The 27,176-nt window shown below is 39.6% G+C and overlaps 1 protein-coding gene across 8 annotated transcripts in view; it reads left to right on the top strand.

The window, feature by feature from the left end:
* agtpbp1 (ATP/GTP binding carboxypeptidase 1) overlaps window positions 1-27,176 on the top strand; it is a 340,116-nt gene that overhangs the window by 258,681 nt on the left and 54,259 nt on the right. For all 8 annotated transcript variants that reach the window (XM_043713129.1, XM_043713111.1, XM_043713092.1 and 5 more), the window contains 2 exons: window positions 20,671-20,802; window positions 23,492-23,668. In XM_043713129.1, the coding sequence (XP_043569064.1) occupies window positions 20,671-20,802; window positions 23,492-23,668 (309 nt within the window). The remainder of the gene's footprint in view (window positions 1-20,670; window positions 20,803-23,491; window positions 23,669-27,176) is intronic.

The following is a 27,176-nucleotide window of genomic DNA, read 5'->3' as shown; positions in this document are numbered from 1 at the left end:
TCATGTTGTGACTGTACAGAATGTTGGTGAGGTCACTTTTGGAATATCATGGGCAAATCTGGTCTCCCTCCTACAGGAAAGATGTTGTGAAACTTGAAAGGATTCCGAAAATATTTACAAGGATGTTGCCAGGGTTAGAGGGTTTGAGCAAAACGGAGTGGCAGAATAGGCTGAGGCTATTTTCCTTGGAGCATCGGAGGCTGAAGGGTAACCGTACAGAGGTTTATAAAATCATGAAGGGCATGGATATGCTAAATAGGTACGGTCTTTTCCCTGGGATGGGGGAGTCCAGAACTAAAGGGCATAAGTTTAGGGTGAGATTTAAAAGTGATGTAAGGGGCAACTTTTTCACTCAGAGGATGGTGCTATATGGAATGAGCTGCCAGAGGAAGTGGTGGAGGCTGGTACAATTACAATATTTAAAAGGCACCTGGATGGATACATGAATGAGAAGGGTTTAGAGGGATATGGGCCAAGTGCTGGCAAATGGGACTAGATTAATTTAGGATATCTGATCGGCATGGATGAGCTGGACTGAAGAGTCTGGTTCCGTTCTGTACATCTCTATGACTGTATGACTGAAGCTACCTGGTGAGATAATTGCTAGTGTTTACTAAATGGAGCTTTTATGACACAAAAGAAGAGGGACAAGATGACAGAAGCAGTTTCAGCTCAAAATAGAAGATGCACACGAGTAGTAGTCCTACTATCTGGCAACCTAAGCGTAGTTAAAGTAACTGGAAAAGTTTGGTGAGAAACATCAGTAACTTAGCCTGTGTCTCTGCGGGATTTGGAGAGAATCATATCTGGTGAGTATTGTAAAAATGGCCCAAAGAAAATGTTTGTGATGTCATCAATTGAGTAAGAAATTAAAGATTGGAGTGATATTTCACTGTCTGATCTTACTGGAAAAAGAGTCAAATTTTTATTTTTGCTGTTTATGATAAGATCTTTTCAAATTGTCTTTTATATACCTTTTTGGTCTTTTTCTCTTTTGTGTGTAATAAATGTTGACATTCTTCTGTGAAGATGTTCAGTGAATAACTGCCGCAGTAACCAACTGCAAAATAAAACTTCTGGTCTGTCAAGCCAGGTTTCACTCTGAAATCTGACATATCAAGTATTGGCAGCAGCTGAGATCATATCACTAAATCTTTTTTTTAAAATAATGTCAATAGTTGTCAGAGATGCAAAAAAGTGCAATTGTAATCTGTTTTGTAAGAATCGAAGAACTGAAAGCTTGGACAGGCAAAGTGCAGAGGGCTCATTTTTGTTTTGGAGCCTAGTTTCATGGCTCAATTAATTGAAATCTGAGGTGACTGCTTGCATTCTGTCATGTATTTCTTTGTACAGAAGATCTGAGTTGAGTTCAAGTGATTCAAGAGTAAGGTTTACAAAGTATAGTTAATTACTGTTAATGCATTGAAAAACATTTCCTTTTTCTGAACCGGAGGTCATTAGCTCACTTGGGCACCAGAAATACAGAGAGTGTGTGCAGTTGTAAGAGAGAACACCCATATTTTTATGTATAGGTAATAAAATAACTCTGTGCAGAAATAAAGTCCTCCTTTAATACCCTGCCACTGCCAGATGTGATTTCAGTTACCGAGGCACTATGTTCTGAAATTTCCTCCATAAATGTTTGCATTCTACTTCTCAGATCCTCCTTAAAACCTAATTCTTTAACCTTTCTTTATAGATCCACTTTTGACATGGCATATTCAGGACATTATATGTTGGAGGTACTTGTACAGGTGCCAATAGCTAATTTTGGCATCTCCTGCATTTCCAATAATAATGGCTCCACCACTGATGCCCAGTGTCTTCATTTGTTGAGGTCCCAATCTTTGGAATTTCTTCCCTACACATTGCTACTTTTCTACCTCACTTCGCTAATTCAAGATGTTTCTGAAAACCTAGTTCTTTGACCAAGCTTATGGTCATCTGATGGTAATATCACCTTTTGTGGCTCTATGACATACTTTGTTTTGTAATGTTCCTATGAAGTGGCTTGAGACTCTTTCTTATCTTAGAAATATCGTATAAATTTAATTTATTATTGTTAAATGGGATTGGATTCTTTCTGGGGAATATTTTATCAAGAGAATTTAAGGGTAACCTTTAGTGTTACTTATTGCAGATCAATTAATCTTCAAATTTCAGTGGATGGCAAAACAGATTTAAGATGCTGGTTGTTAACATTAGGTTGAAACTACTGCCAAAAGTATCCACACACCACCCACAGGTCAGATTTTGACTTTGGTCATTCCAAAGGACATTTTCCTTTTTTTTTTGAGAAAGAGTTCCATGCAATTTTTTGTGGATTAAAAGCTGAAAGTTCACTCATGATGATTTTTATCATCTAGTATTCATAATATTTTCCCCAAATTTCCTTTGTACAAGCTTAATTAAATGGAAAGTGATTTTAGCATGATTGTGAAGCAATCCTCGTGCTTGAGTGTCACCATAATATGTAAATTAAGAATGTGGCTTTCTGTCTATTTTGTAATTGGCATTAAGAGCCTTTAAGCATTAGTTTTTGTAGATACTTTGTAGAGAAAAATTCAATCTTGAAAGCTGCAAGAACATTCATTCCTCCCAGAAGATAACTAGTAAAACTTCCAACTTAATAAGTACTGAAAACTTAAGTTACATCTATGTCATTCTAAAATATATTGTTACATGGCAACTAATTAGTTTGAAACCATCTTTTTCCTACTGACAACTTTATTTTCTTTTTTGATTCTCTATATTGATGATTTCAGTTATAAAGAGGTAATCATATTAATTGTAATACTATGAAGCTATTCTTGAGTTTTTAAATTTTAATCTACAGCATTACTCACTCCTGTGAAAATAAAATTTTGAGCAGCTGTTAATTATAATAATTGACTGAACCCTTTGTTTTGTTTTCAGCTAATATACTTTTCCATCCATTCTACATCCACTTTGTATCACCCGGTCTTTCCATGACACTCTCCCTCCAATTCATTGCATGAAGAGGTGAATTAATCCAACCATACAATCAGATTCAAAAGTCCTAATACTGAATAAGTTGAGACAAAAAGCGGAATTGCTGGAGAAACTCAGCAGATCTGGGTGGTATCTGCATAGAGAAAGCAGAGTTAACATTTCAAGTCCAATGACACTTTTTTCAGAACTATGAGTAGCTGGGAGCAGGTAGTTTACATCCTAATGACAGGGTTTGTGGAGGAAGGAGTAAGCAAATAGGTGGGGATGGAATGCAGAGAGAGAGAGCGGGAAAGAAAAACACGCAGTCAAAGCGATGTAGAAAGGTAAGCCAGAAAGAATGAAAAGTTGGTAATGGGAACTGTAAATAGGTGAAAATGGATTGGCTACACTGAAAGCAGCTCATGTCATGACAGGGCCAGACATGTGGTGAGTGGATAAAGGGCTTAAAGGAAAATGTTTAGGCTGTAAAATCTTTGAAGTCGATATTGCGTCCTGAAGGCTGCTGGGTACCCGAACGAGCAATGAGATGCTGTTTTATTTTCAGCTTGCTCCAAGCCTTGCTGGAGCACTGCAGCAAACATGAGACAGATATGTTGGCCAGGGAACACAATGGTGTGCTGAAGTTACAAGCAACCTGAAGCTGCATAAGTCAATGCAGTTTAATTTCCAATAATCATTAAAGTAACTCAGTTCCTGACAAAAAATATTTTTGGTTCTGTAGTATATGATGCAAGATCACCTTTGAACAAATATATTCTATTCTCATTTCAATGGGCAGAGCCAGAAATGGAAAACCGTATGCTCTTAAGCATCTGTAATGTCACATGAACCTGCTTATTTGTCAAGCTGCAGAATTATCGTCTTATTATTTTCTCTCTTGTTCAACTTTATTCACTGGCTCGACTGGCACTTATCTGAATTGTGGATATTACTGATAATAGTTTTTTTTTCACATCTGGCCAGTTTAGTTTATGAATCTTCATGTGTAACCTGGCCTGGAGACAGCTATCACTGAACTGAGACCCACAGATTGTGAAGGCCAGAATTCAACAACAATCTGAGCAACATTTAAGGACAAGTACAAAGATTGAAAGAGAAAGATTTGTACAATAGAAATATTAGGCACTCTGCTATCATGGCAGATTCTTTTTTCCCCCCAAAAGAATTTTAATGATTACTTTTGGTCATCAACATTGACAGACTTTAATGCCATTGTAAAATGCTTAATCAGATGCTTTGGTACATTCATGGAATCTCATGTGTAAACTTGATAACGTACAGGGAGATTCTATTGATTTTAAAAAGTAGATTTAAGAGTAAATGTTAGTACTGTAAATTCTCACTTCTTACTTAGAAGTCAAAACCTACAAACCTCACTCCAGACAGCCCGAACAAGTGAAGACTAGACGGGGATCTCCAAACACTGTTTAGATATCTGACGGTTTCTCATATTTAGACAGAGTGGTCACTAATTCATTGGTAAACTTAGTCACACCAGATGGAGAATAGAACACTTATTCTAAATACTTGGTTACTATCCAGCAGGAGTACTTGTATTTAATTAATGCAGTTACAGCCCTCCCTTCAGTAGAGGCTCATTGGAATTTTTTTTTGTCTTGGTTCCATCTCACCAAAAATTGAAGATGAAAACCCTGAGGAAAATTGAGTGAGCCTGCCTAAAGGTCCCCTATAATCAGAGACTTAAGGTTTACATCTGAGATACTTGAGATAGGACCAGGCTTTCATCAAAGTACAACGCAATGGACAGATGCATAAACAGATATTGTGCGGTGCAGAAAGTGAGGACTGCAGATGCTGGAGATCAGAGTCGAGAGTGTGATGCTGGAAAAGCACAGCAGGTCAGGCAGCATCTGAGGAGCAGGAAAATCAACATTTCAGGCATAAGCCATTCATCAGGAATTGTGCAGTGTTAAGTGAAGTTGAATTATGTACTTTTTCAAACATAAGAGTATTTTGCCACGTTAAGTACACTTTTAGCCTAAGTTGGGTTTGGAGTCAGTGTTCCCTCTAATTTTCTTTCCACTTGCAGTCTGTGTGCTGACATTATTTGCCATGTATGGCTCATCAAAGTGGTTGTTCACACATGCAATCATGCAGTTTAGAGAGAATGTAGGTTGGAGTTATAAGGTTACATCAGAAAGTATAAAAGTCAATATGTTTAATTAATGTTGGATTGCATTTGTTAATGCTTCTCAATTAAAGGCTGTATCTTGAATGCACATTAGAGTCAAAGAGAAGTACAGTACGGAAACAGGCCCGTTGATCCAACTCGTCCATGCCAACCAGATATCCTAACCTAATCTAGTCCATTTGCCAGCACTTGGCCCATTTCCCTCTAAACCCTTCCTATTCATATACCCTTCCAGATGCCTTTTAAATGCTGTAATTGTACCAGCCTCCACCACTTCCTTTGGCAGCTCATTCCATGCACACATCATCCTCTGCGTGAAAAAGTTGCTCCTCAGGTCTCTTTTATATCTTTCCCTTCTCACCCTAAGCCTGTGCCCTCCAGTTCTGGATTCCCCCAACTCCAGGGAAAAGACTTTATCTATTTATCCTATCCATGCCCCTCATGATTTTATATACCTCTGTAATGTCACCCCTCAATCTCCAACAGGGAAAACAGCCCCATCCTATTCAGCCTTTCCCTATAGCTCAAATCCTCCAACACTGGTAACATCCTTGTAAATCTTTTCTGAACCCTTTCAAGTTTTGTTTTTAAGGGTAATTTGTATCTGTAACAAAGTGATATCTGGAACACGATAAATGATGTGTGCTAACTGTTTGAATTTAATATCTTACCAGCAGATGTACATTTTTTGTATATTACTCAAATTTGTCTCTATCTGAAGTGCCAATCTCACTGTATCTGAGTCTGTTATTCTTTCTGATCTCATTTCCTTTTTTAAAAAAATGTTCTGTCATAACATTTATTGCTGGCAAGGTCAACAACTATTCCTGATTGTTTTTGAGAAAATGAAGATAAGCCAACACCTTTGACTGACTGCAGCAGTTCATCTGGTGGAGGTATAGTCTGCTGTTAATGAAGGAGTTCTACATTTTTACCCAGTGACACTGAGGAATGCTAATAAAGTTCGAAGTCACAATGATGAGTGGCATAGAAAGGACCTTGCATGTGATGGTGTTCCCATGCATCCACTGACTTGCCCTTCTCCATAGTAATGATTACAGGGTTAGAAAGGTCCATCGAAGAAGTTAGGTGTAATTCTTGGGGCCAAAGGGATCAAAGGATACAGGGCAAAAGGTGGAAGCAGGATACCAAGTTGAATGATGAAACATGATCACATTCAATAATGGAGCAAGCTCAAAGGACCAAATGGGCTACTTTCTATGTTTATATGTTAAGCCTTGTTGAGATTCTGCTGTGCACCTTGTAGATCATAGAATCCCTACAGTGTGGAAGCAGGTAATTTGGCCAGTCAAGTCCATATCAACTCTCTGAAGAGCATCCCACCCAGACCCAAAAACCCCCCACTCTATCCCTGTAACCCTGAATTTCCCATGCTTAATCCATCTAATCTGCACATCCCTGGACACTGGGCAATTTAGCATGGCCATTCGACCTAACCTGCACACCTTTGAACTGTGGGAGGAAAGCAGACCACCTGGAGGGAATCCCTGGAGGGACACAGGGAAAATATGCAAATTCCACACAGACATCCAGAGGGTGGAATCGAACCCAGGTCACTGGCGCTGTGAGGCAGCAGTGCTAACCACTGGCCACGCTCCTGCCCTGATACGCAATCTTACCACTGTATCTTAGTGGCACGGGGATGAATGGTAAACATGGAGAACATAGAAAGTAAGAGCAGGAGTTGGTCTGTTAAGCATGTTCTGCCATTCATTATAACCGTGGCTGATCACCCAACTCAGCAACATGTTTCTACTTTTGATGGTGGTTGGGGTGCAAACCAAGTGGGCTATATTTTCCAGGATGGTGTTGAGCTTCTTGAGTATTATTGGAGCTGCATTCTTCCAGACAAGTGGGGAGCTACTTGCTATAGGATTCCCAGCATCTGACCTATTTTGGTAATCACTGTGTATGTCTGTCCAGTTCAGTTTCCGCTCAATGATAGTTTGATTTGATTTATTACTGTCATGTGTACCAAGTAAAAAGTGTTGTCTTACCTGCTTTACATGCAGATCATACTATACAAGTGCATCAGGGTAACAGAACAGAGTGCAGGATACAATATTACAGCTGCCGAGAATGTGCAGAGAGAGATCAACATTAACATTTTAGAGGTCCGTTCAATAGTCTGATAACAGCAGGGAACAAGCTATTCTTGAACTTGTGTGTACATGAATTCAAATTTCTGTATCTTCTGCCTGAAAGAAGAGGGTGGAAGAGAGTATAACAAAGTGGGAGGGGTCTTTGATTATGTTGGTTGCTTTCCTGATGCAGTGGGATGTATAGACGGAGTCAACGGATGGGAGACTGGTTTGTGTGATGGACTGGGCTGTGTTCACAACTCTCTGTAGTTTCTTTTGGTCTTGGGAAGAGTATTTGCCATACGTTGCTGTGATGCATCCAGGTGGGATGCTTTCTGTGGTACATCTACAAAAATGTATAGGAGTCTTTCTGGACATGCTGACTTTACTTAGCGTCCTGAGGAAGTACAGGCATTGTTGTGCTTTCTTGACTTTAGTGTCAATGTGGGTAAATGAGCACAGATTATTGGTGATCGTCGCTCCCAGGACTTTGACGTTTTGACCATTTCCACCTCAGCGCCATTGATCCCATAAGATCCCATTCACTCTGCTCCCTGAAGTCGATGACCAGCTCCTTAGTTTTGCTGACGTTGATGGAGAGATAGTTGTCTTATACCATGCTGCTCAGCACTCAATCTTTTACCTGTACTCTGTCTTGTTGTTGTTGACATCTGACCTACAATGGTGGTATCATCAGCAAATTTGTAAATGGAATTGGGGCGGAATTTGGCCACATAGTTGTGAATATATAACCTGTATAGTAAATGGCTGAGTGTGCAGCCTTGTGGGGTACCAATATTGAGGATTATCGTGGAGAAGATGTTGTTACCTTTCCTTACTGACTGTTCAGGAAATTGGTCAGTCACAGAGGGGGAGCAGAGACCTAGGTCCCAAAGTTTGGAGATGAGTTTGTTTGGAATTATGGTGTTGAAGGTGGAGTTGTAGTCAATATGTAGGAGGCTGATGTAGGTTTCCTTGTTGTCCAGACGTTCCAGGGATGAGTGTAGGGCTAGGGAGATGGTGTCTGCCATGAACCTGTTGCATCAGCAGGTGAATTGCAAGGAAGCTTAGGCAGTGTGGGAGTCTGGGGTTAATCTGAGCCATGACCAGAATCTCAAAGCGCTTCATAATTATGGATATCAAAGAGAGTTATTGAGGCATGCTGCATGATTTTTCTTTGATACGGGGGGTATTCTTGAAGAAGTTGGAGGCTTCAAATCATAGTAAAAAGAGGTTGAAGATGTCTGCGAATATTCCCACCAGCTGGTCCGTGCAGGATCTGAGTGGGGATTCCATCCAGGCTGGTTGCTTTACATGAGTTTACCGTTAAGAAGACTAATCTGACATCTGTGTCTGAGGGTACTGGTGCATCTGAGGCTATTGGAACAGGTGACATTGTTACATTGCCCTCCTCTTCAAAGCCAGTGTAGATTGCATTGAACTCATTGGCTAGGGATGTACTATTGTCTGCGATTCTGCTTGACTTCGTCTTATAGCCCATTATGTCATGTCAGCCTTGCCACAAACGGCAAATATCCGTCTGGTTAGTCTGGGTCTCAAACTTAGTTTTGTATTGCTTCTTGGCATGACTTTGTGAAGGTCATACCTGAATTTACTATATAGGTCAGAGTTGCCCAACTGGAATGCCTACTTGAATCCTGGGCCGTTTTTGCTTTTCAGCATCTGCAGCATTCCTAGTCTTGTTTCCTTGACTTTATCTTCTTGATTAACCATGTTCTATTAAGATCAGTGGGCAATCTTCTTTGTGGCCAAAATAAATTAAGTAGTAGGCAGGACATCTGTGAAGGTGAGGAAGAAATGCCAAGGACAAGATAGACCAAAAACAATTATATTTTTTCAAAAAATGGATTAAGTGGAGGGCAAGAGAGGAAAAGATAGTTAGAGTTCTGGGTTTGAAGGCTAGGCAACTGGGTAGTGTCACGAAGCAAATGGAAGTGCTATTCTCTGATCCAAAGTAGCAAAAAGTGCCTCTTTAAAAATAAAATTCACTTGTTTGACTTGGGTATCATTGGCCAACATTTATTAGATTAGATTCCCTACAGTGTGGAAACAGGCTCTTCAGCCCAACCAGTCCACACCAACCCTCAGAAGAGTAACCCACCCAAACACATTCCCCTGCCCTATAATTAACCCTGACTAATGCACCTAACGCTATGGGACAATTTAGTATGGCCAATACATCTGACTTGTACATCTTTGGACTGTGGGAGGAAACCGGAGCACCCGGAGGAAACCCATGCAGACACGGGGAGAATGTGCAAACGCCACACAGTCACCCAAGGCCGAAATTGAACCTAGGACTTTGGTGTTGTGACGCAGCAGTGCTAAGCACTGAGCTCTTGATGGTTACTGTACAGTGGGAGGTATGTCGGGCCATGATGGTTACTGTACCGTGAGAGGTATGTCAGACCGTGATGGTCACTGTACAGTGGGAGGTATGTCGGACCAATAGACAATATTGCCTGTATCTTGTGACCCTTTAGAAAGCGGTGGTGAGCTGCCATCTTGAACTGCTGCAATCAATGTGCTATAGGTTGCCCACAATACCCCTGAGGAGGGAATTCCAGAATTTTGACCCAGCTGCAGTGAAAGAACGGCGATATATTTCCCAGTCAGGATGATGAGTGGCTTGAAGGAGTACTTACAGGTGATGGTGTTCCCATGTATCTGTTTTCCTTGTTCTTCTAGATGTTAGTGGTCATGAGTTCGCAAGGTGCTGTGTAAAGATCTTTGGTTTTTGTCTGCAGTACACCTTGTAGATAGTACACATTGCTGCTAATCAAACTACTGTCAGTAGTGGAGAAAGTGAATGTTTGTGGATGTGGTGCCTATTAAGCATGTTGCTCTGACCTGGATGGTGTCAAGCTTCTTGAGTGTTGTTGGAACTGCATCCATCCAGGCAAGTGGGGAGTTTTCCATCAAACTCCTAACTTGTGCCTTGCAAATGATGGACAGGCTTTGGGGAATCAGGAGGTGAATTACTCACCACAGTATACCTAGCTGCTGATGTGTTCTTGTAGCCTTTGTGTTTATGTGGCAACATCATTGAATGTCAAGGGGCAGTGGTTAAATTGTCTCTTATTGGAAATGGTCATTGCAGTTGTGTGGTGTGAATTTTACTTGTCACTTGTTAGCCTTGCCACTTGGTCCTGAAAAAAGTTTACATCCAAAACGTCGATTTCTCCACCTTGTGATGCTGTCTGGCAGTCTGTGTTCTTCCAGCCTCCTGCCTGTCTATTTATCTGCCCAAGCCTAGATATTGTCCAGATCTTGTTGTATTTGAGTTTGGATTGCTTCAAAATCTTGAGGAGGCATGAAAGGTGCTGAACATTGTGCAAGCATTCGCAAGCATCCCCACCTCTGACCTTTGATAGAGAGAAAGTCATAGATGAAGCAGCTGAAGATGGTTAGGCATAGGAAACTACCCTAATGATGTCTTGGAACTGAGCTAACTGACCTCCAACAGTACAATCGTCTTCCTCTATGCTAGGTATGACACTGACCAATGGAGAGTTTGTCCTCGCAATTACCCCTTGATTCCAGTCTTGCTAGGGCTCCTTGATTTCACACTTGGTCAAATGCAGATTGATGTCAAGGACTGTCGCATTCAGTTCTTCTGTCCATGTTTCAACCAAGACTGTAATGAGGTCAGGAGCTGAACGGCCCTGGCAGAACCCAAACTGAGCAGGTTATTACTGAGCAGGCGCTGCTTGATTGCACTGTCGATGACAATATCCATTGCTTTACTGATGATCGAAAGTAGACCAATGGGGTAGTAATTGGTCATGTTGGATTTGTCTTGCTTTATGTGCAGGACACACCTGAGCAATTTTCCACATTCAGGTAGATGCTGGTGTTGTAACTGCATTGAAAGTACTTGGCTAGGGGAGCAATAAGTTCTGAAACCCAAGTCTTCAATATTATTGCCAGAATGTTGCAGAGCCCATAGCATTTGCAGTATCCAGTTCCTCCGACCTTTTCTTGACATCATGTGGAGTGAATCAAGTTAGCTGAAGAATGTTACATGTGGAGACCACTGAAGGAGTCCGAAATGGATGGCCACTTGGCATTTCTGACTGGCATATGCTTCAGCCATATCTATTCTCACTGATGCGTTGGCTGGTTCCATCATTGAGGATGAGGCTATTTGTACAGACTTCTACACCTCCATTGAGTTGTTTAATTGTCCACTATTATTCATGACTGGATGTGGTAGGACTACACAGCTTAGATCTGATCTGTTGGCTGTGGGATCGCTAGCTCTATCACTTACTTATGCTGTTTGGCATGCAGGTAGTCCTGCTTGGTAGCTTCATCAGGTTCACACCTCATTTTTAGATATGCCTGTGCTGCTTCTGTCATGCCCTCCTGCACTCTCCATTAAACCCAGGTTGATCCCTTGGTGTGATGGCAGTGGCAGAGTGGAGTATATGCCGGGCCATGAGGTTGAGGATGGTGCTGGAATACAGTTCTGCTGTTGATAGCCCACAGTGCCTCATAGATGTCCAGTAATGAGTTGCTAGATCAGTTCGAAATCTGTTCCATTTAGCACAGTGATAGTGCCACACAACACGACAAAGCATATTCTCAATGTGAAGGCAGGACTCCATCTCCATAAGGACTGTGACTCTTACTGTCACGGACAGATGCATCTGCAGATGAGGTAAGAATGTTTTTCCTTTTTGTTGGTTCCCTCATCACCTGCCACAGACCCAGTGTAGCAACGATGTCCTTTAGGACCTGACCAGCTCGATTAGTAACGTTGCTGCTGAGCCACTCTTGGTGTAGTCATTGAAATCCCCCACCCGGTGTACGTTTTGCACCCTTGGCACCTTCAGTGCTCCCTCCAACTGTTGCTCAAATAGAGGAGTACTGATTCATCAGCTGAGGAAGGATCGTATGTGGTAATCAGTAGGAGGTTTCCTTATGTTATAATAATATAAACAGAAAATGCTATAGGCAGCAAATTCAGTAGTGTTCATTGAGGAAAGTGACAAGTTGGCATTTTAGACCTTGTCCTTTATCAGTATAAGATGATACTGTTGAAAGTCAGTACCAAACCGTCAACTTGTCACATTTGTCACAAATGCTGTCTTGCCTTACTCACTGTTTCCAGTTTGTTTTTTATACATGTTAGTGTCACTTTTTTGAAGTAAAATATTTGTTATTACAGGTATAATAAATTATCACAAGGGGTTAACTAGAGCCTTGATATTAATCTGATGTATCCAAATAAGAATGGGCATATTTATGTTGGTTGCTACATTTACATCCCATCCAATGTTTGGCTACATTAAAGTCAACTAATTGTAAAATTGTAAGGGGTGTAAGTTGTGTGATTGACCAACTGCATCTGTTCTCACTGACTACTTTAGGTGAGAATTGGTGTCAAGTTGTCAAACAATGTAATGCAATTTGGCACAGAAAGTAAGAAAATATGACAATAGAAAATGAACACACTTGTAAGAATATTGAATTAAAATGGACACATTTTCCACATGCTTCCATGAAACATGTTTGTTTTAATAAGTAAAATATGCAACCACAGAGGTGATAGATTTAGAGGCTTATCCTGCTCAGGTTCCAGTGTCCAGTGCAAACAATATCATATAGGATGACTGAGAGTTTAATTATCTGTTGAGCGAATTCTGCAGATCAAAATTTACTCATCAAATCCAGGCTACACCTCAGAGGTACTGAGCATTTTATGATTTTGTATCTGTGCCAGAATGTGACATCTTTGCTAACTAAATGTAAAATCCATGTTGACCATTTAATTGAAGAAGTCTCTATGCTGTTGAGATAAGACATTATCATCCCTCTAAACATTTTTATATTTTAATGTTGATCATCTGAAAAAGTCACTGACAGAAATGAGTAATGTTTATTGATAATTCGATTTTGAGGCTTTAAAAATGGACATCTTAAACACTTCTGTGTTTGTACAGGAATGAGTTATTTACCTTATAGTGATCAAATGCTTGTTCATGATCCTTTTTAATGTTAGATTTTTAATTTTTCTTTTTACAAGTACTGATAACAGCCTTTTCATATTAATTGTCTTTCTGCCTGGTCAAATTACCTCGTCACTGTTTTTACTCTTTAGGTAGGTGGTAGGGTGGAATTGACATAGCTGGCAGCCAGTGCTTTCTGTAATCTTGCAGTCAGCAATATCTAGCCGGGAAACTTGAAAAGCTTTTCAAAACATTAACTCTGCTTTCTCTCCTGAAATGCTGTCAGATGTGCTGTGTTTTTCCTACAATTTCTGTTTTGTTTCTGATTTCCAGCATCCAGAGTTCTTTGGTATTTTCTTTTGGTAGAGCAGTCAATCATCTATTTTAATGAATAAGCACAAAATAGTTAAAACATGAAGCTTTTATTTTCAAAACTTTGTTAAAAAAATCTGCCTTTGTTTTGAGCTTGCTAACCCTGTTTGAGGAGCTGTTTGATTCTAGTACAAGAGCTTTTCATAACTTACCCATAACCTATGTAATTTTGGAATTGCAGTGGAAAAATCAAGTGAATTAATTTGTTGTTCGATGACGTCCCATGGATATTCCAAAAATTCAAGATACGTGGGTTGGTGGGGGGGTGGGAGCAGAGCTACCCCAAACATTAAAGAAAGTCTGAGGACAGAGCGGAGTATGCTGGCCATTCACCAAAGAGAAGGTGCTCAAAAAACTGGATGACTTGAAGGTGGATTAATCGCCTGGACCAGATGGACTACACCCCAGAATTCTAAGGGAGATAACTGAAGAGATAGTGGAGATGTTAGTGGTGATCTTTCAGGAATCGCTAGAGTCAGGAAGGGTAAGATATAGGAAGCCATTGTGAGGGATGAGATTTCTGAATACTTGCAAGTGTATAGTAAAATAGGACAAAGTCAGCATGGTTTCATCAAGGGGAGGTCATGCCTGATAAATCTGGTAGAATTCTTTGAGGAAGTAAAGAGCAAGGAGAGCCAATGGATCTAATATCTAGCAAAGGGAAACTTGAAAAAACAAGTTGCATATGCTCATAAGAAATGTAATCATAAATGAAATGTATTTCTCTTTGGTCCAATCAAAATGTTTTTATTTTCTTTTTCTGTTTAATTAGCAACGTGGGCTTCACAGAACTTAAACCAGATACTGTGAAGGAAACTATTTTGCTCTATGAAAAGCTATGGGGAGAAAGTGAGGTCTGCAGATGCTGGAGATCAGAGATGGAAATGTGTTGCTGGAAAAGCGCAGCAGGTCAGGCAGTATCTAGGGAACAGGAGAATCGACGTTTCGGGCATTAACGTCGATTCTCCTGTTCCCTAGATGCTGCCTGACCTGCTGCGCTTTTCCAGCAACACATTTCCATCTATGAAAAGCTACTCTAGTTGATCTGTCTTTTCATATAAATATGCCCTTAGCTAAACACACCAGAACAGTCAGCCACAGAAATTCTTCAGAACCGGATTCCAATCTATCTGGATGTCAAGAAGGCCTTTGACAAGGTTCTGCATAGGAGGCTACTGAGTGAGATAAGGACCCATGGTGTGAGAGGCAGGATGCTAGCATGGATAGAAGCTTGGCTGTCTAGTAGAAAGCGAAAAGTGGGGATAAAAGGGTCCTTCTCAGGATGGCAACCAGTGCCAAATGGTGTTCTGTAAGGCTCAGAGTTGGGATCACCACTTTTCGCTTAATAGATTAGCAATCTAGATGAATGAACTGATGGCATTCTGGCTAGGTTCACAGATGATACAAAGACAGGTAGAGGGGCAGGTAGCATTGAGGAGGTGGGGAAGATGCAAAAGGATTTGGACAGGTGAGGAGAGTGGGCAAAGAAATGGCAGATGGAGTGCAACGTGTTAAAGTGTGAGGTCATGCACTTTGGCAGGAAGAATAGAGGCATGGACTATTTTCTAAATGGGGAGAACATTCAGAAGTCTGAAGTGCAGAGAGACTTGGGAGTTCTAGTCCAGAATTCTCTCACAGTAAACTTGCAGATTGAGTCAGTAGTTAGGAAAGCAAATGCAATGTCGGCATTTATTTTGAGAGGACTTGAATGTAAAAGCAGGGATGTATATCTGAGGCTCTATAAGGCTCTGGTCAGACTACATTTGGAATATTGTGCACAGTTTTTGGCCCCAGATCTCAGGAAGGATGTAATGGCCCGGGAGCATGTTCAGAGATGTTTCATTAGAGTGGTCTCAGGAATGAGAAACTTAACATATGAAGAACATTTGAGGACTCTGTTCTATACATCGAGTTTAGAAGGAAGAGTGAAGATCTAATTGAAACTTACAGAATGTCAAATAGCCTGGACAGAATGGATGTTGGGAAGATGTTTCCATTGGTAGGAGCGACTAGGACCCGAGGGCATGGCCTTAGAGTAAATGGAACACCATTTAGAATGGAGATTAGCTACAGAGTGGTGAATCTATGGAATTCATTGCCACAGAAAGCTGTAGAGGGCAGGCCATTGAGTATATTTAAAACTGAGATTGTTAGGTTCTTGATTGTCAAGGGTATCAAGAGTTACGGGGAGAAAGCAAGAGAATGGGGTTGAGAAACTTATCAGCCATGATTGAATGGCAAACCAGACTCGATGGGCTGAATGGCCTAATTTCTGCTCCTATGTCTTATAGCCTTGTGGAATAAAAATTATTGAATAATATTTTTGAATGTTCAGGACCCCATGTGGCATGAAATGAGGTTTGCAGGTTCCTGTGAGTCATAAGAATTACCAATATTACCTTTCTTCAGTTTTGGACTGAGTGGTTAAGAATTAATACTCTGGTTGAAAAACAATAACCAGACCATTTATTGTCTAAATCAGAAATTTGGATTAGTAGATTCTATGTACTTTAATTAAACTATGCACAAAATATTCCAAGCATACAAGCAATACAACAATGTATGTTGAAGTTAATTGATACTTGAAAGTGCATCAATTTCAGAATTTAAATATGATCGTAAACTATCAGACGAAACTTTAGTCATTTCAGTTTAAGGAGCCACGTTTAACGTATGATTTAGAAAATCTCATACTGATATAGTTAAAAAGCTTTTGGGCAGATTAGTGGAATTTTATGCTTTGGTTCACTGTGCTATCTAGTCTGAGCATTATCAGTGATAAACCATATTGTTCAACACTCCAACGCTTTCCAAACGTCACCAAAGATAAAAATCAATTAATTGTTTACCCCACTCTCTAAATATATAGCAAGTAGGTTTCATTGTCAGCACAGAACATTAAAAACATCATGAATAGGTGCATTATATAATTACAAAGGTTAAATAAATGTTGGCCTTTATTTACTTCTATGGGAATAGAATAAAAGAGTGCGGAAGTCAGATATTTAGAAAAGCTCTCAACTGGTTCAGAATTTTACAGCACTGAAAATGCCTCTGTTGGTTCTTTGGAAGAGGAATCCAATGTCTCAAATCTCCCCTCTTTCTCAATGGCCCACATATTATCGTAAATATTTATCTAATTGCTTTTTGAAGCTTGCCATTAAATTTGTTTTTACCTTTCTTTCAGACAGTGCATTCTGAATCATAGAGGCCTGCTGGGTTTTTAAAAATCTGACTTTCCCTCTATTTATTGCCAGTAATTTTAATTAATGATCAGGCTGCTCATGGAAACAGTTTTTCACTTTGTAGTCAGTTCTCATGAAGATCGATGAGGAGGGATAAAACTTAAAAAAAAAAGATAATTACCAACTCTGGATGCATTCCTAGATCTTTCAACATATTACTCCCTGTCTCACTCCTGCCATTAATCACCCAACATGCCCACCTTCATGGTGCAACACATTTTTCCTCCCATTAGAAGGCGAATAGCTACTTCATTCCTTGATTGACAGGCAACAATTATTCAGCATCTCTTTCATTTTACCACATCTGATACCTTTATATCTAATAAATCAGAATCTGGAAAAGCTACAGAAAAATGTATGTTAGGCACCTGTGCTTCATTTTACCAGTTATTTACATCAGGTATTTGGAGAGTTGGAAAGCCAGATGAGAAATTGAAGAAGAGAAAGAGACATGTAGGAAATGGAAGTGGCAGGTTATGGTGTAAGGGAAGTAGAGGGAGTGGGGTGAGAAAGAAAAGAGAGCAATGTGGTAAATGTAATTTGTGTACTTAATGATGCTTCATTGATGTTAGGGGGATATTGTGTCTCATAAGTAAAATAACCACTTTATAAAGCATGAGTGATATTAACTAGGAAATAAATCATCTTTTATTGGGCTTATGCTCATCAGAAAGTTTTTTTTTAGCAAAAACATTTGCAACAAGAAGTACACACATTTAAACCTTTCAATTAATAGTGATAATTGTTGTGAAAAGAAGAAAACATTTTATTTGTATTAACACCTTTTTAAAAAAATTGTTCATAGCATGTGAACATTGCTGCTGGACCAGTATTTGCTGTCTTTTCCTAATTGCCCTTGAGATGGTGGTGCTGAGACATCATCAACTGCTGCAGTCTACGTATTGTAGATACACCAAAGGTGCTATTTGGGAGCGATTTCCAGATTTGTGATCTAGCATTATTGAAGGATGCTGGTACAACTTCAGGTCAGGATGGTCTGGCCTGAAGGAAAGCTGAGGTGGTGATCTGACATAGTTTTGCTGCACTTGTCCTTCTCTGTGGTGAGAGTTGAGGGTTCGGAATGTGCCTTTGACAGAGTCTTGGCAAGTTTATGCAGTGCATTTCATGTACACTACTGCCACTTTATGCTAGTATTAGAAAGAGTGGGTAATCAAATGGTGAATGGGATGCCATTCAAGCTGGCTGCTTTTCTTCGAAAGCAAATGGAGAATATTCCATACTGCTTCTGATATATGCCTTGTAAGTGAAGGACAGGCTTTGGGAGTTTGAGATTGTGTTATTCACCACACAACTCCCAGCCTCTGATCTCGTCTCATAGCCATAACTTTTACTTCTGGCCTAGTTAAGTTTTTAGTCAACATTAATCCTGAGAATGTTGATAGTTGTGGATTTAGCAATGGTAATATTGTTGAATTTTAATGAGAGAGTGTTAGTTTATCTTTTGTTGGAGATGGTCATTGTACGACAATGTGTGGGGCAGATATCACTTTCCACTTCTCCCGCCAAGTCTGAACATTGTTCTGGCTCACACAGTCTCATGAGGTGTTACAAATTGTTGTAAGAACTGTGTCATCACCAGCGAACATTCCACTTCTGACTTTGAGGTTTGGCCTCAGAAGTGGTGCTTGGTCTTTTTAAGAGTGTATGTTTTGTAAAGTTATTGATATAAAAATGTTTAAATTTAAATTGACTTGATGGGTTTTTGTTTTTCATTTATTGATCATCCCTAATTTTCTTGAAGGCACTTAAGAGTGACCCACATTGATTACCGTGTAGGCTAGACCAGGTAAGGATGATAGATCTCCTTCCCCCAAAAGACCTCCATGAACTAGATGGGTTTTCATGATAATCAGCAGCAGTTGCATGATTGCCATTACTCTAGCTTTTAATTTCAGATTTTATTGAATTCAAATGTCACCATCTACCATGTTGGAATTTGAACTCATGACTCCAGAACATCATCCTGGGGTTCAGTATGAACATGCCACAACATCTCCTTTAATATATATAACATACTTCAAAATGTGAACAGGCTATTTGGAGGTGTGATTGAATGGGTCATGAGGATCCCAGACTGGCATATTATACTGCTGGTACAAAAGAAGTCTCGGTTTGGTGGGAAAGATACCAACGTCAAGAATGGATGGAGAATCATGTCAGAAAATGGGCTCTAAGTTTAAAAAAAGAAAATGAAAAATAGGAATAGAAGTAGATTGTTTGACCCTCGACCCTGTTCCCACTTGGTAAGGTCATGAATGATCAATTTGTGTTTCTGATTTCACCTTTCTGTATACTCCAATAACCCATCATTCCCCTATCTGACAAGTTTCTATGCAACAGTCTTCAAAATATTCATGACCCCACCTCCACTGCCTTCTAAGTCTCAGGAACAAAGGCATGGTAGCTAAATTTACAGATGATACAATTATAGGTAGGAAAGTATGTTGTGAAAACGACAAGGAAATGGCAGAAGGATATAGGGTTGTAAAGTCTCACAACCCTCTAGAGAAAAAAAAACTCCATCAATTTTGAAAGAACAATCCTTCATTTTAAAATTGTGGCCCTTAGTTTTGGACTGACCTACAACAAGAAACATCCTTTCTACATCCAACTTATCAGGACCTTATGCAATTTAATCAAGTCATCCCTCACTCTCCTAAACTCTAGTGGAAACAAGCCCAGCCTGTTTAATCTTTCCTCATGAAACAATCCAGTCATTTCAGCTATCAGCCTACTCAACTGCCTCCAATGTACTTACATCTATCTTTAAACAAGGAGAACAAAATTGCACACAATATTCACAATGTGGTCTCACAAATACCCTGAATAACTGAAGCATAGCATCCTTACTTTTACATACAACTCCTATCATAATAAAGGATAACATTCATTAGCAGCCTTGATTATTCACTGTAGCTGCACGGTAACATCTTGTAATTCTTGCACCAGAATGCCCAAATCCCTGTGAATCTCAAAATTCTGCAGTCTTTCTACATTTAAGTAATACAGTTTTTATGTTTACTGCCAAAATAAACATTTTCACATTTTCCCACATTATCGTCTATCAGCCAATATTTTGCCCACTTACTCAACCTATCTATACCCTCTACCATTTCCTTGTTGTTTTCACAACATGCTTTCCTACCTATACTTGTATCATCTGTAAATTTAGCTACCATGCCTTTGTTCCCATTTTCTAAGTAATTTATATAAATTGTAAAATGTTAAAGTCCCATCACAGACTCCTGTGGGAGACAAAGACATATTTATGAATGATGTCTGTTTTCCATCAGCCAGTCCATCCTCTCTCCCAGCTAATATGTTATCCTCTTATCTATGCTGAATAAGGGGAAATCCAGATTATCGTGCTTTTGAACCAGTGGCTGGGGAGACTTTTGTACTGTTACAGTCTTAGAAGCCATTGGAGCTGCTGACACTAATCAATTGTTCAGGCAATACAAGTGGCAAGATTGCCTTGGAAGGGTTTACAGTAACCGTGAGAGATAGGTACTGTCGGGACCTTGAGGGGATAATGAAATGATTGATCTAGCACCTAAATAGCAAAATAAATAAAAGCCAAAAACATGAAACAAACGTACCTTTCAATAGAAATGATTTTCAAATGATAAGAATTGCATACAAAGTGTATTTGAAAACTTTGGCTACCAATAGATTAAATTGTGTAGCTATAACCTGACCGATTTACATGTGAGCCTATTAGTTTATAATGAAAAATGCTGATAGTCAAAGTGTGAATACAGGTCAGGTTATAAGGAGGTGGTGCCTGCAGTCAAAGATTTTTAATGTTCAGTTATCACCTTTTTAAATAGGTCTTCTGTGATTATCATGGTCACTCACGAAAGAAAAATGTGTTCATGTACGGGTGCAGTATAAAGGAGACAGTGTGGCAAACTGATGTTAGCGCTTCCTCTTGTGATCTACAGGAAGACCTTGGCTATCGGGTGAGTACGCACTTCATCCAACCTAAAGGTGACTGTATAAATTTTTCAGTGACAGGTAATTAGAATTATTGGTAGTACTAATTTTTTTAAAAATTTAACATGCAAGTTTGTTGTACTGCCTAAAAATGACCACTTATTTATACTATTACTGTTAAGGTATAATATCCCCTTTTGGTGTGTTTCTTTTTATAATTATCCAAATTCAGCACACATATTGTATTGGTTTTGTATTCAACTTCTGCACTTAACCAGTCGTCAATTTTTACACATTTTGGGACAGAAAATATATTGCAATGGCAGCTACTCTGTTGACTTAATTATGGACACAGTTATGGTCCTAGGGAGTCAACAGGGGGCATAGTACTGTAATATGGTAGTACTTGAATTAATTGTGTTTGAATAACTTCCATATTTTTAAGACACTTCACAGTTGGCTGTCTGAATGTCTATATTTTGGTAGCAGATAATGCTAATATTGATTTTCTGTCTGCTGAAGGCCTTCCTCCTGGATCATGGACTCTTGCCCTCACATGAAGGTTGCGATTCTGGCAAGTTGTTTGGGGCCTCGTGAATTGATCAGAAACATTATGGGGGGATCCCCACCAATTATGTTGGAAGGCCCAACAAAGGAATCATGCTCCTTTAGCTTCTGGGCAGCAACAGTTGGGCTTTCCTTGCAGTTAGGATCCTCATGCTTTGGAGCCAGGAACAGTGGCAGAGAGTGGCAATGCACACCACAAACGTCCAGGGTCATCATAAGATCTCAGACCAAAGATGAATATGGGATTGGGGGGTGGGGTGTTTGGAATGGTGGTGGCCTAATATTATAGTGCAAGAGCAGTGAAGGATTGGCTTAGAGTGCCCCTCCGTTCCTATGAGGCATGGTGTCTGATAGTGAGGACCCTCCCTGCATAACCACTATCGCATTTGCTGAGAAATGTTCTGAATATTTGGGAAAGCTGTGCAGTGTTCATTTAACTCCTAAGCCATCACTACATTGCAGTGGAGTTTGAAATAATCGGTGTCAATTGTTCCATGAATTATCCTCATTGACATTCTGCCAACAAAGTCTGGGAATCCAGTGTTCGCTCCTTCCACCCTGCAACTAAATCAGAGGTGGTTTGCTAACTCTAGGAGACTAAAGTAGGACCTCCCCCATGATTAAGTAGGTCAAGTCGCCATGTTTCTCCCATGATTTAATCGAGAAACTTTTTGCTTATGTCCTGAATTACTAGTGAGTATAGAAACTTAGGAGCACGAGAAGGCCATTCAACCATTCATTAAGATCATGGCTGATCATCAACTCAGTCCCATGTTCCCATATTTTCTCAATACTCTTTCATCACCTTAGCCGTAAGAACTATATCTAACTGCTTCTTGAAATCATTCAATATTTTGGCCTCAATTGCTGCCACAGAAAGTGAAATGGGGAGGACTAAATTCTGGTACTAGTAGACCACTCAGAACCTAGTCATCTGCAATATCCTCTCCTGTTTGCAGTAAGTGCTTCTTGATTATAGATTTTCATAGCACCAAGTATGTACACAGTGGAATCCTATCAAACACACCAGAATTGGGTATAGTAAGAAAAACCAATAAAAATACTAAAGAAAGCTGCTTTCACCAAACTTCCATTATGTGAAATTCATAAATGTTTATATTTTAATTAAGATACTTTGACTTTAAAAACATGCAACCAAACATACTTGCGTTGCGAGTTTTTAATGAACTGGTAAGCCATTATTTAGAACTATTGAGAACACTGTTTACAGTGAAGAATTATAGCTATATAAAGGTTCTCGAATATTACTACTGTGTTGGAATTTGAATGTTTGGTTTTTACTTGTTTTTGTGTTTTCCACTTGAAAGTTGTTGACGATAGATCATGTGAAAGCAAGCAAAGTATTATGGATTTGGACATACTTCAATCCCAGCATTTTTGCAAATGGGCGGCACGGTGGCACAGTGGTTAGCACTGCTGCCTCGCAGCGCCAGAGACCCGGGTTCATTTCCCGCCTCAGGTGACTGACTGTGTGGAGTTTGCACGTTCTCCCCATGTCTGCGTGGGTTTCCTCCGGGTGCTCCGGTTTCCTCCCACAGTCCAAAGATGTGCAGGTCAGGTGAATTGGCCATGCTAAATTGCCCGTAGTGTTACGTAAGGGGTAAATGTAGGGGTATGGGTGGGTTGCGCTTCGGCGGGGCGGTGTGGACTTGTTGGGCCGAAGGGCCTGTTTCCACACTGTAAGTAATCTAATCTAATCTAATCTAATAAATTTCTTTTCAATATCTTTAACAAACACTTTTGATCAAACATTTGACTTTCCTTTTCTTCCTCTGGAGTTTCCCTGTAGCCGTTTTCCAGCTAAGGCAACAAGAAGAGCCCTGCTCCGAGCAGTTGGAGCAACCATCCCTATTCAGCAGTAAAGGATGAGTTTGATATGCAACAGTTCCACCTTTAGTTTTCCATCTCTGTGCGGAAGGATATTGCTCTGGTCAGAATCTTGCAATGACAATATTGGTGTATCAGCAATTCAACGTGCTTATTCTACTTAAATACACAGTTTTAACTACTTATTATAGAGTCTATTTTTCTATAAAGGATGGTAGAAGGCAGATGAAGCCCAAATGTTATTTTGTTTTGTGGAACTCAACTTTATGACATATTTTTCCTGTCGTTTTGACTATTTAGACTCTGCCCAAGGTACTGAATCAAATTGCTCCAGCATTCTGCATGAGCAGCTGTAGTTTTGTGGTGGAGAAGTCCAAGGAATCCACAGCACGGGTTGTTGTGTGGCGTGAGATTGGTGTTACGAGGAGCTACACAATGGAAAGCACGTACTGCGGATGTGATCAAGGCAAATACAAGGTAAAAGAAAAACTCATCCTTACTCCATAAAAGTAGGATTATTTTGAATGCTGCCTGTTTACTGCCCTGCAAAGTCGCAGTCCAATTTTTAACTCCAAATTAATTTTCTGCAAACCTTCAGATTCCTGTGCATGTGGCAGAATTCAAAATGATCCTGCAAGCTTGATTGTCATTCAGGAAGTTCAAAGTCAGATAAGACAATACATACCATCACATAAAGGTGTTACTGGAACCCTAGAATTTCTTTGGGAAATTCCCACTCTCAAGGAAGTTTTTTTGAATTAATTTGGAAATAGATCACACTTTAAATATTATGGTCTACTTATGTTTAAATAATCCTGAGATATTTTCAAACAAGTAGTGATGCAGTTCTTACTAATATTGGATTACATTCCCATCCCTGTGAAATATGGTTCCTTACCTGACCTTAGGAAGATCTGTATTTTACGCTGAAATATTTGTGATTTGTTTTGCTTTTGATTTTACTTTACTTTCCAACTTGCTGTAACCTTATTTGTGTATTCTATAGTTATCATTAAAATGATCAAAATTTTACCTCACCAACTATCCAGTGATAACAATGGTCAGTAAATAGAATAATTTAGGTGGTCTGACTTTTTATGATGTATAGGGTGAAACAAATTGAAAAGTAGTTGTGCTGCATTGACGTTTTGGTTCTTTTAAACTTTGAAGTATCTGATTACATGTAGCATTTGGAGCAATTTGAACTGAGAGGGCAAATAGAAAGATCTCTGAGTCATTGTAAAGATGTGCTGAGGAGGTGACTGGGCGTGGGAACTGAATATTCAGGGATACTTGACAGTTTGAAAGAAAACTATGAAACTAAGCTGTGGTGGGGAAGCCCTGTTCGTAAAATGATAAGACTATTGAGAAATATTCTTGGCATGGAAGATTAAGATGGATCAAGATGATATTTAAATGAGTATGACATCAAGGAGCCCTAGTAGCTCTGAAGTCAAAAGGAATAGGGTGCAAGCTCTTTGCTGTTTGGAATCATATTAGTACAGAGATAGCTGATTCTGGTTGTTGGAATTCCATCATCCCAATCTGAGTACAATGGTACAAGTATTCCTCAGTGTACTGTCGCAACCATCTTCAATGCACTTCCTTCCCTTGAAGCTCAGAACTGTGGTTGTTATCCAAAGATTGAACAATATTCAGCATCATTCATGACTCCTCAGATACAAAAGCAATCTAAGTCCATACTCAGCAAAATCTGGACAGTATTCAGCCATACAGTTGCCAGGGATTGATCATCCCAACAAGAGAGAATTTAACTTTGATATTACCATCACTGAAGTCTCCACCATCAATATCCTGGGAGTTACCAGCTATCTAAATAGCGATTACAAAAGCAAGTAACCACGTCCCGATTCCCCAAAGCCTGTCTACTATCTATTAGACTCAACTCTTCATTTTTTAAGTGCAGCTGCAATCATTCAAGAAGTGTGACATCTTCCAGTGCAATGCAGGCTCACTTGATTGTTTCCCCAATTACACCTTCCACAATCATTCCCTCTACCACAGACACATATTTGTGCCAGTCTTCTTGATATACAAGATCATATCATCATAGAAACCCTACAGATTGCCCGGCCCAACAGGTCCACACTGAACAGTATCCCATCCAGACTCATACCCTCCATATCTCCTATCGCCAGCCCACACAACCCTGAACACTACAGGCAATTTAGCATGGCCAATCTGCCGACCTTGCACATCTTTAGGCTGTGGAACGAAACCAGAATACCCGGCAATCACAGGAGGAATGTGCAAACTCCACATAGACAGCTGCCTAAGGGTAGAATCGTATTTGGGTCTCTGCTGCTGTGAGGCAGCAGTGCTAAACACTAAGCCACCGAGCTGCCCGCGACAGTACACTGAGGAGATGCACTGCTGCAACTCACCAAAGCTACCTTGACAGCATCTTCTAAATCTGCAACCTGTACAACTTAGAAAGGCAAATGCAGCAGATATATGGAACACTCTAATTACCATCCTGACTTGAAAGTATATCATGATTCCTTCACTGTCACTTTGTCAAAATCAAAGAACTCCTTTCCTAGCAGCACTGTCAGTCTTTACTCAAAGACTGCAACCCGTTAAACAAAGTGGCTTGTCACCATCTTCTCAAGGACAATTAGACATGGCCAATAAATGCCACCTTCAACACAAAATAATTTTCAGAGCTCATCTTGAGATTTTCTCAAAGGTTGCTTTTTGATTTTTGGGACCTGCTTTTTGATTTTCAGGGCAATGTTTCCCTCATCGCTAACTTGTTTATTAGCTGAGATAGCCTCACAGTGACATTACCTTCTGTACTTGAGTTGACAAAAGGCATCAAAGTAGGAAGAAAGTGGGAACAGGATACTGATATGTATAATCAACTAGAATCATCTTGAATGTCAGAAAAGGCTCAAAGGGCCAAATGGCAGACTTATGCTCTTAGTTTTCTGTGTTTCTGTGAATGATGTTAATCTTCAGTAGATTGGATAAATCAAATTGGGAACAATAGCATTGAGGACACGTTCATATGTGTTCAAACAGCTTCTTAGAACAATACATTCTGAAATCACTGAAATAACAGGCTATTTAGACCTGGCAATATGCATTAAAACCAAACTAATTAGATCTCATAGTAAAGGATTCTCCATGCAAGAGTGATCATAATATGATAAAATTTTACATTCAATTGAAGAGTGAGAAATATGATCTGAAAAGAGGGTGTAGAGTATCTATTAAGATATATTTCATAATAATTCAATAAAGATATATTATCTTGAGAAAGAAAGCCTTTACAGGAAGTTAGAACCATCCATAGCTAACTGACTGAGGGGTGACTTCATAGAAGTTTATAAAATCATGAGGGACATGGATAGGGTAAATAGACAAGTTATTTTCCCTGGGGTGGGGGGAGTGCAGAACTAGAGGGCATAGGTTTAGGGTGAGAGGGGAAAGATATAAAAGGGACCTACGGAGCAACTTTTTCACACAGAGGTTGTTGCTTGTAAGGAATGAGCTGCCAGAGGATGTGGTGGAGGTTGGTACAAATACAACATTTAAAAGGCATCTAGATAGGTATATGAATAGGAATGGTTTATAGGGATATGGGCCAAGTGCTGGCAAATGGAGCTAGATTAGTTTAGGATATCTTGTTGAGTTGGACCGAAGGGTCTGTTTCCGTGTTGTACATCTCGATGACTAATTACTTTAAAAAATATGAAATTTAGAACATAAGAATAAACTAGTAAGGTACATAAAAATGGGCAATAAGAGCTCCTATTAGAATGTTAAAGGATGAGGCTTAAGAATTAATACTGGGAAACAAGAAAATGGCAGTTTGAATAAGTATTTTATATTGTCTTCATGGTGGAAGGCAGTAAAAGCATCCAAAGAATAATAGAGTATTAAAAGATAAATGGAAGGGAGAAACCTATAACAATCAATGAGACAAAAAAAAACTGGTATGAATCTTGGACATGACAAC

The sequence above is a fragment of the Chiloscyllium plagiosum genome, chromosome 2 (assembly GCF_004010195.1).
Source record: "Chiloscyllium plagiosum isolate BGI_BamShark_2017 chromosome 2, ASM401019v2, whole genome shotgun sequence".
NCBI lineage: Eukaryota > Metazoa > Chordata > Chondrichthyes > Orectolobiformes > Hemiscylliidae > Chiloscyllium > Chiloscyllium plagiosum.
This window is presented reverse-complemented; position numbering and strand designations above follow the sequence as displayed.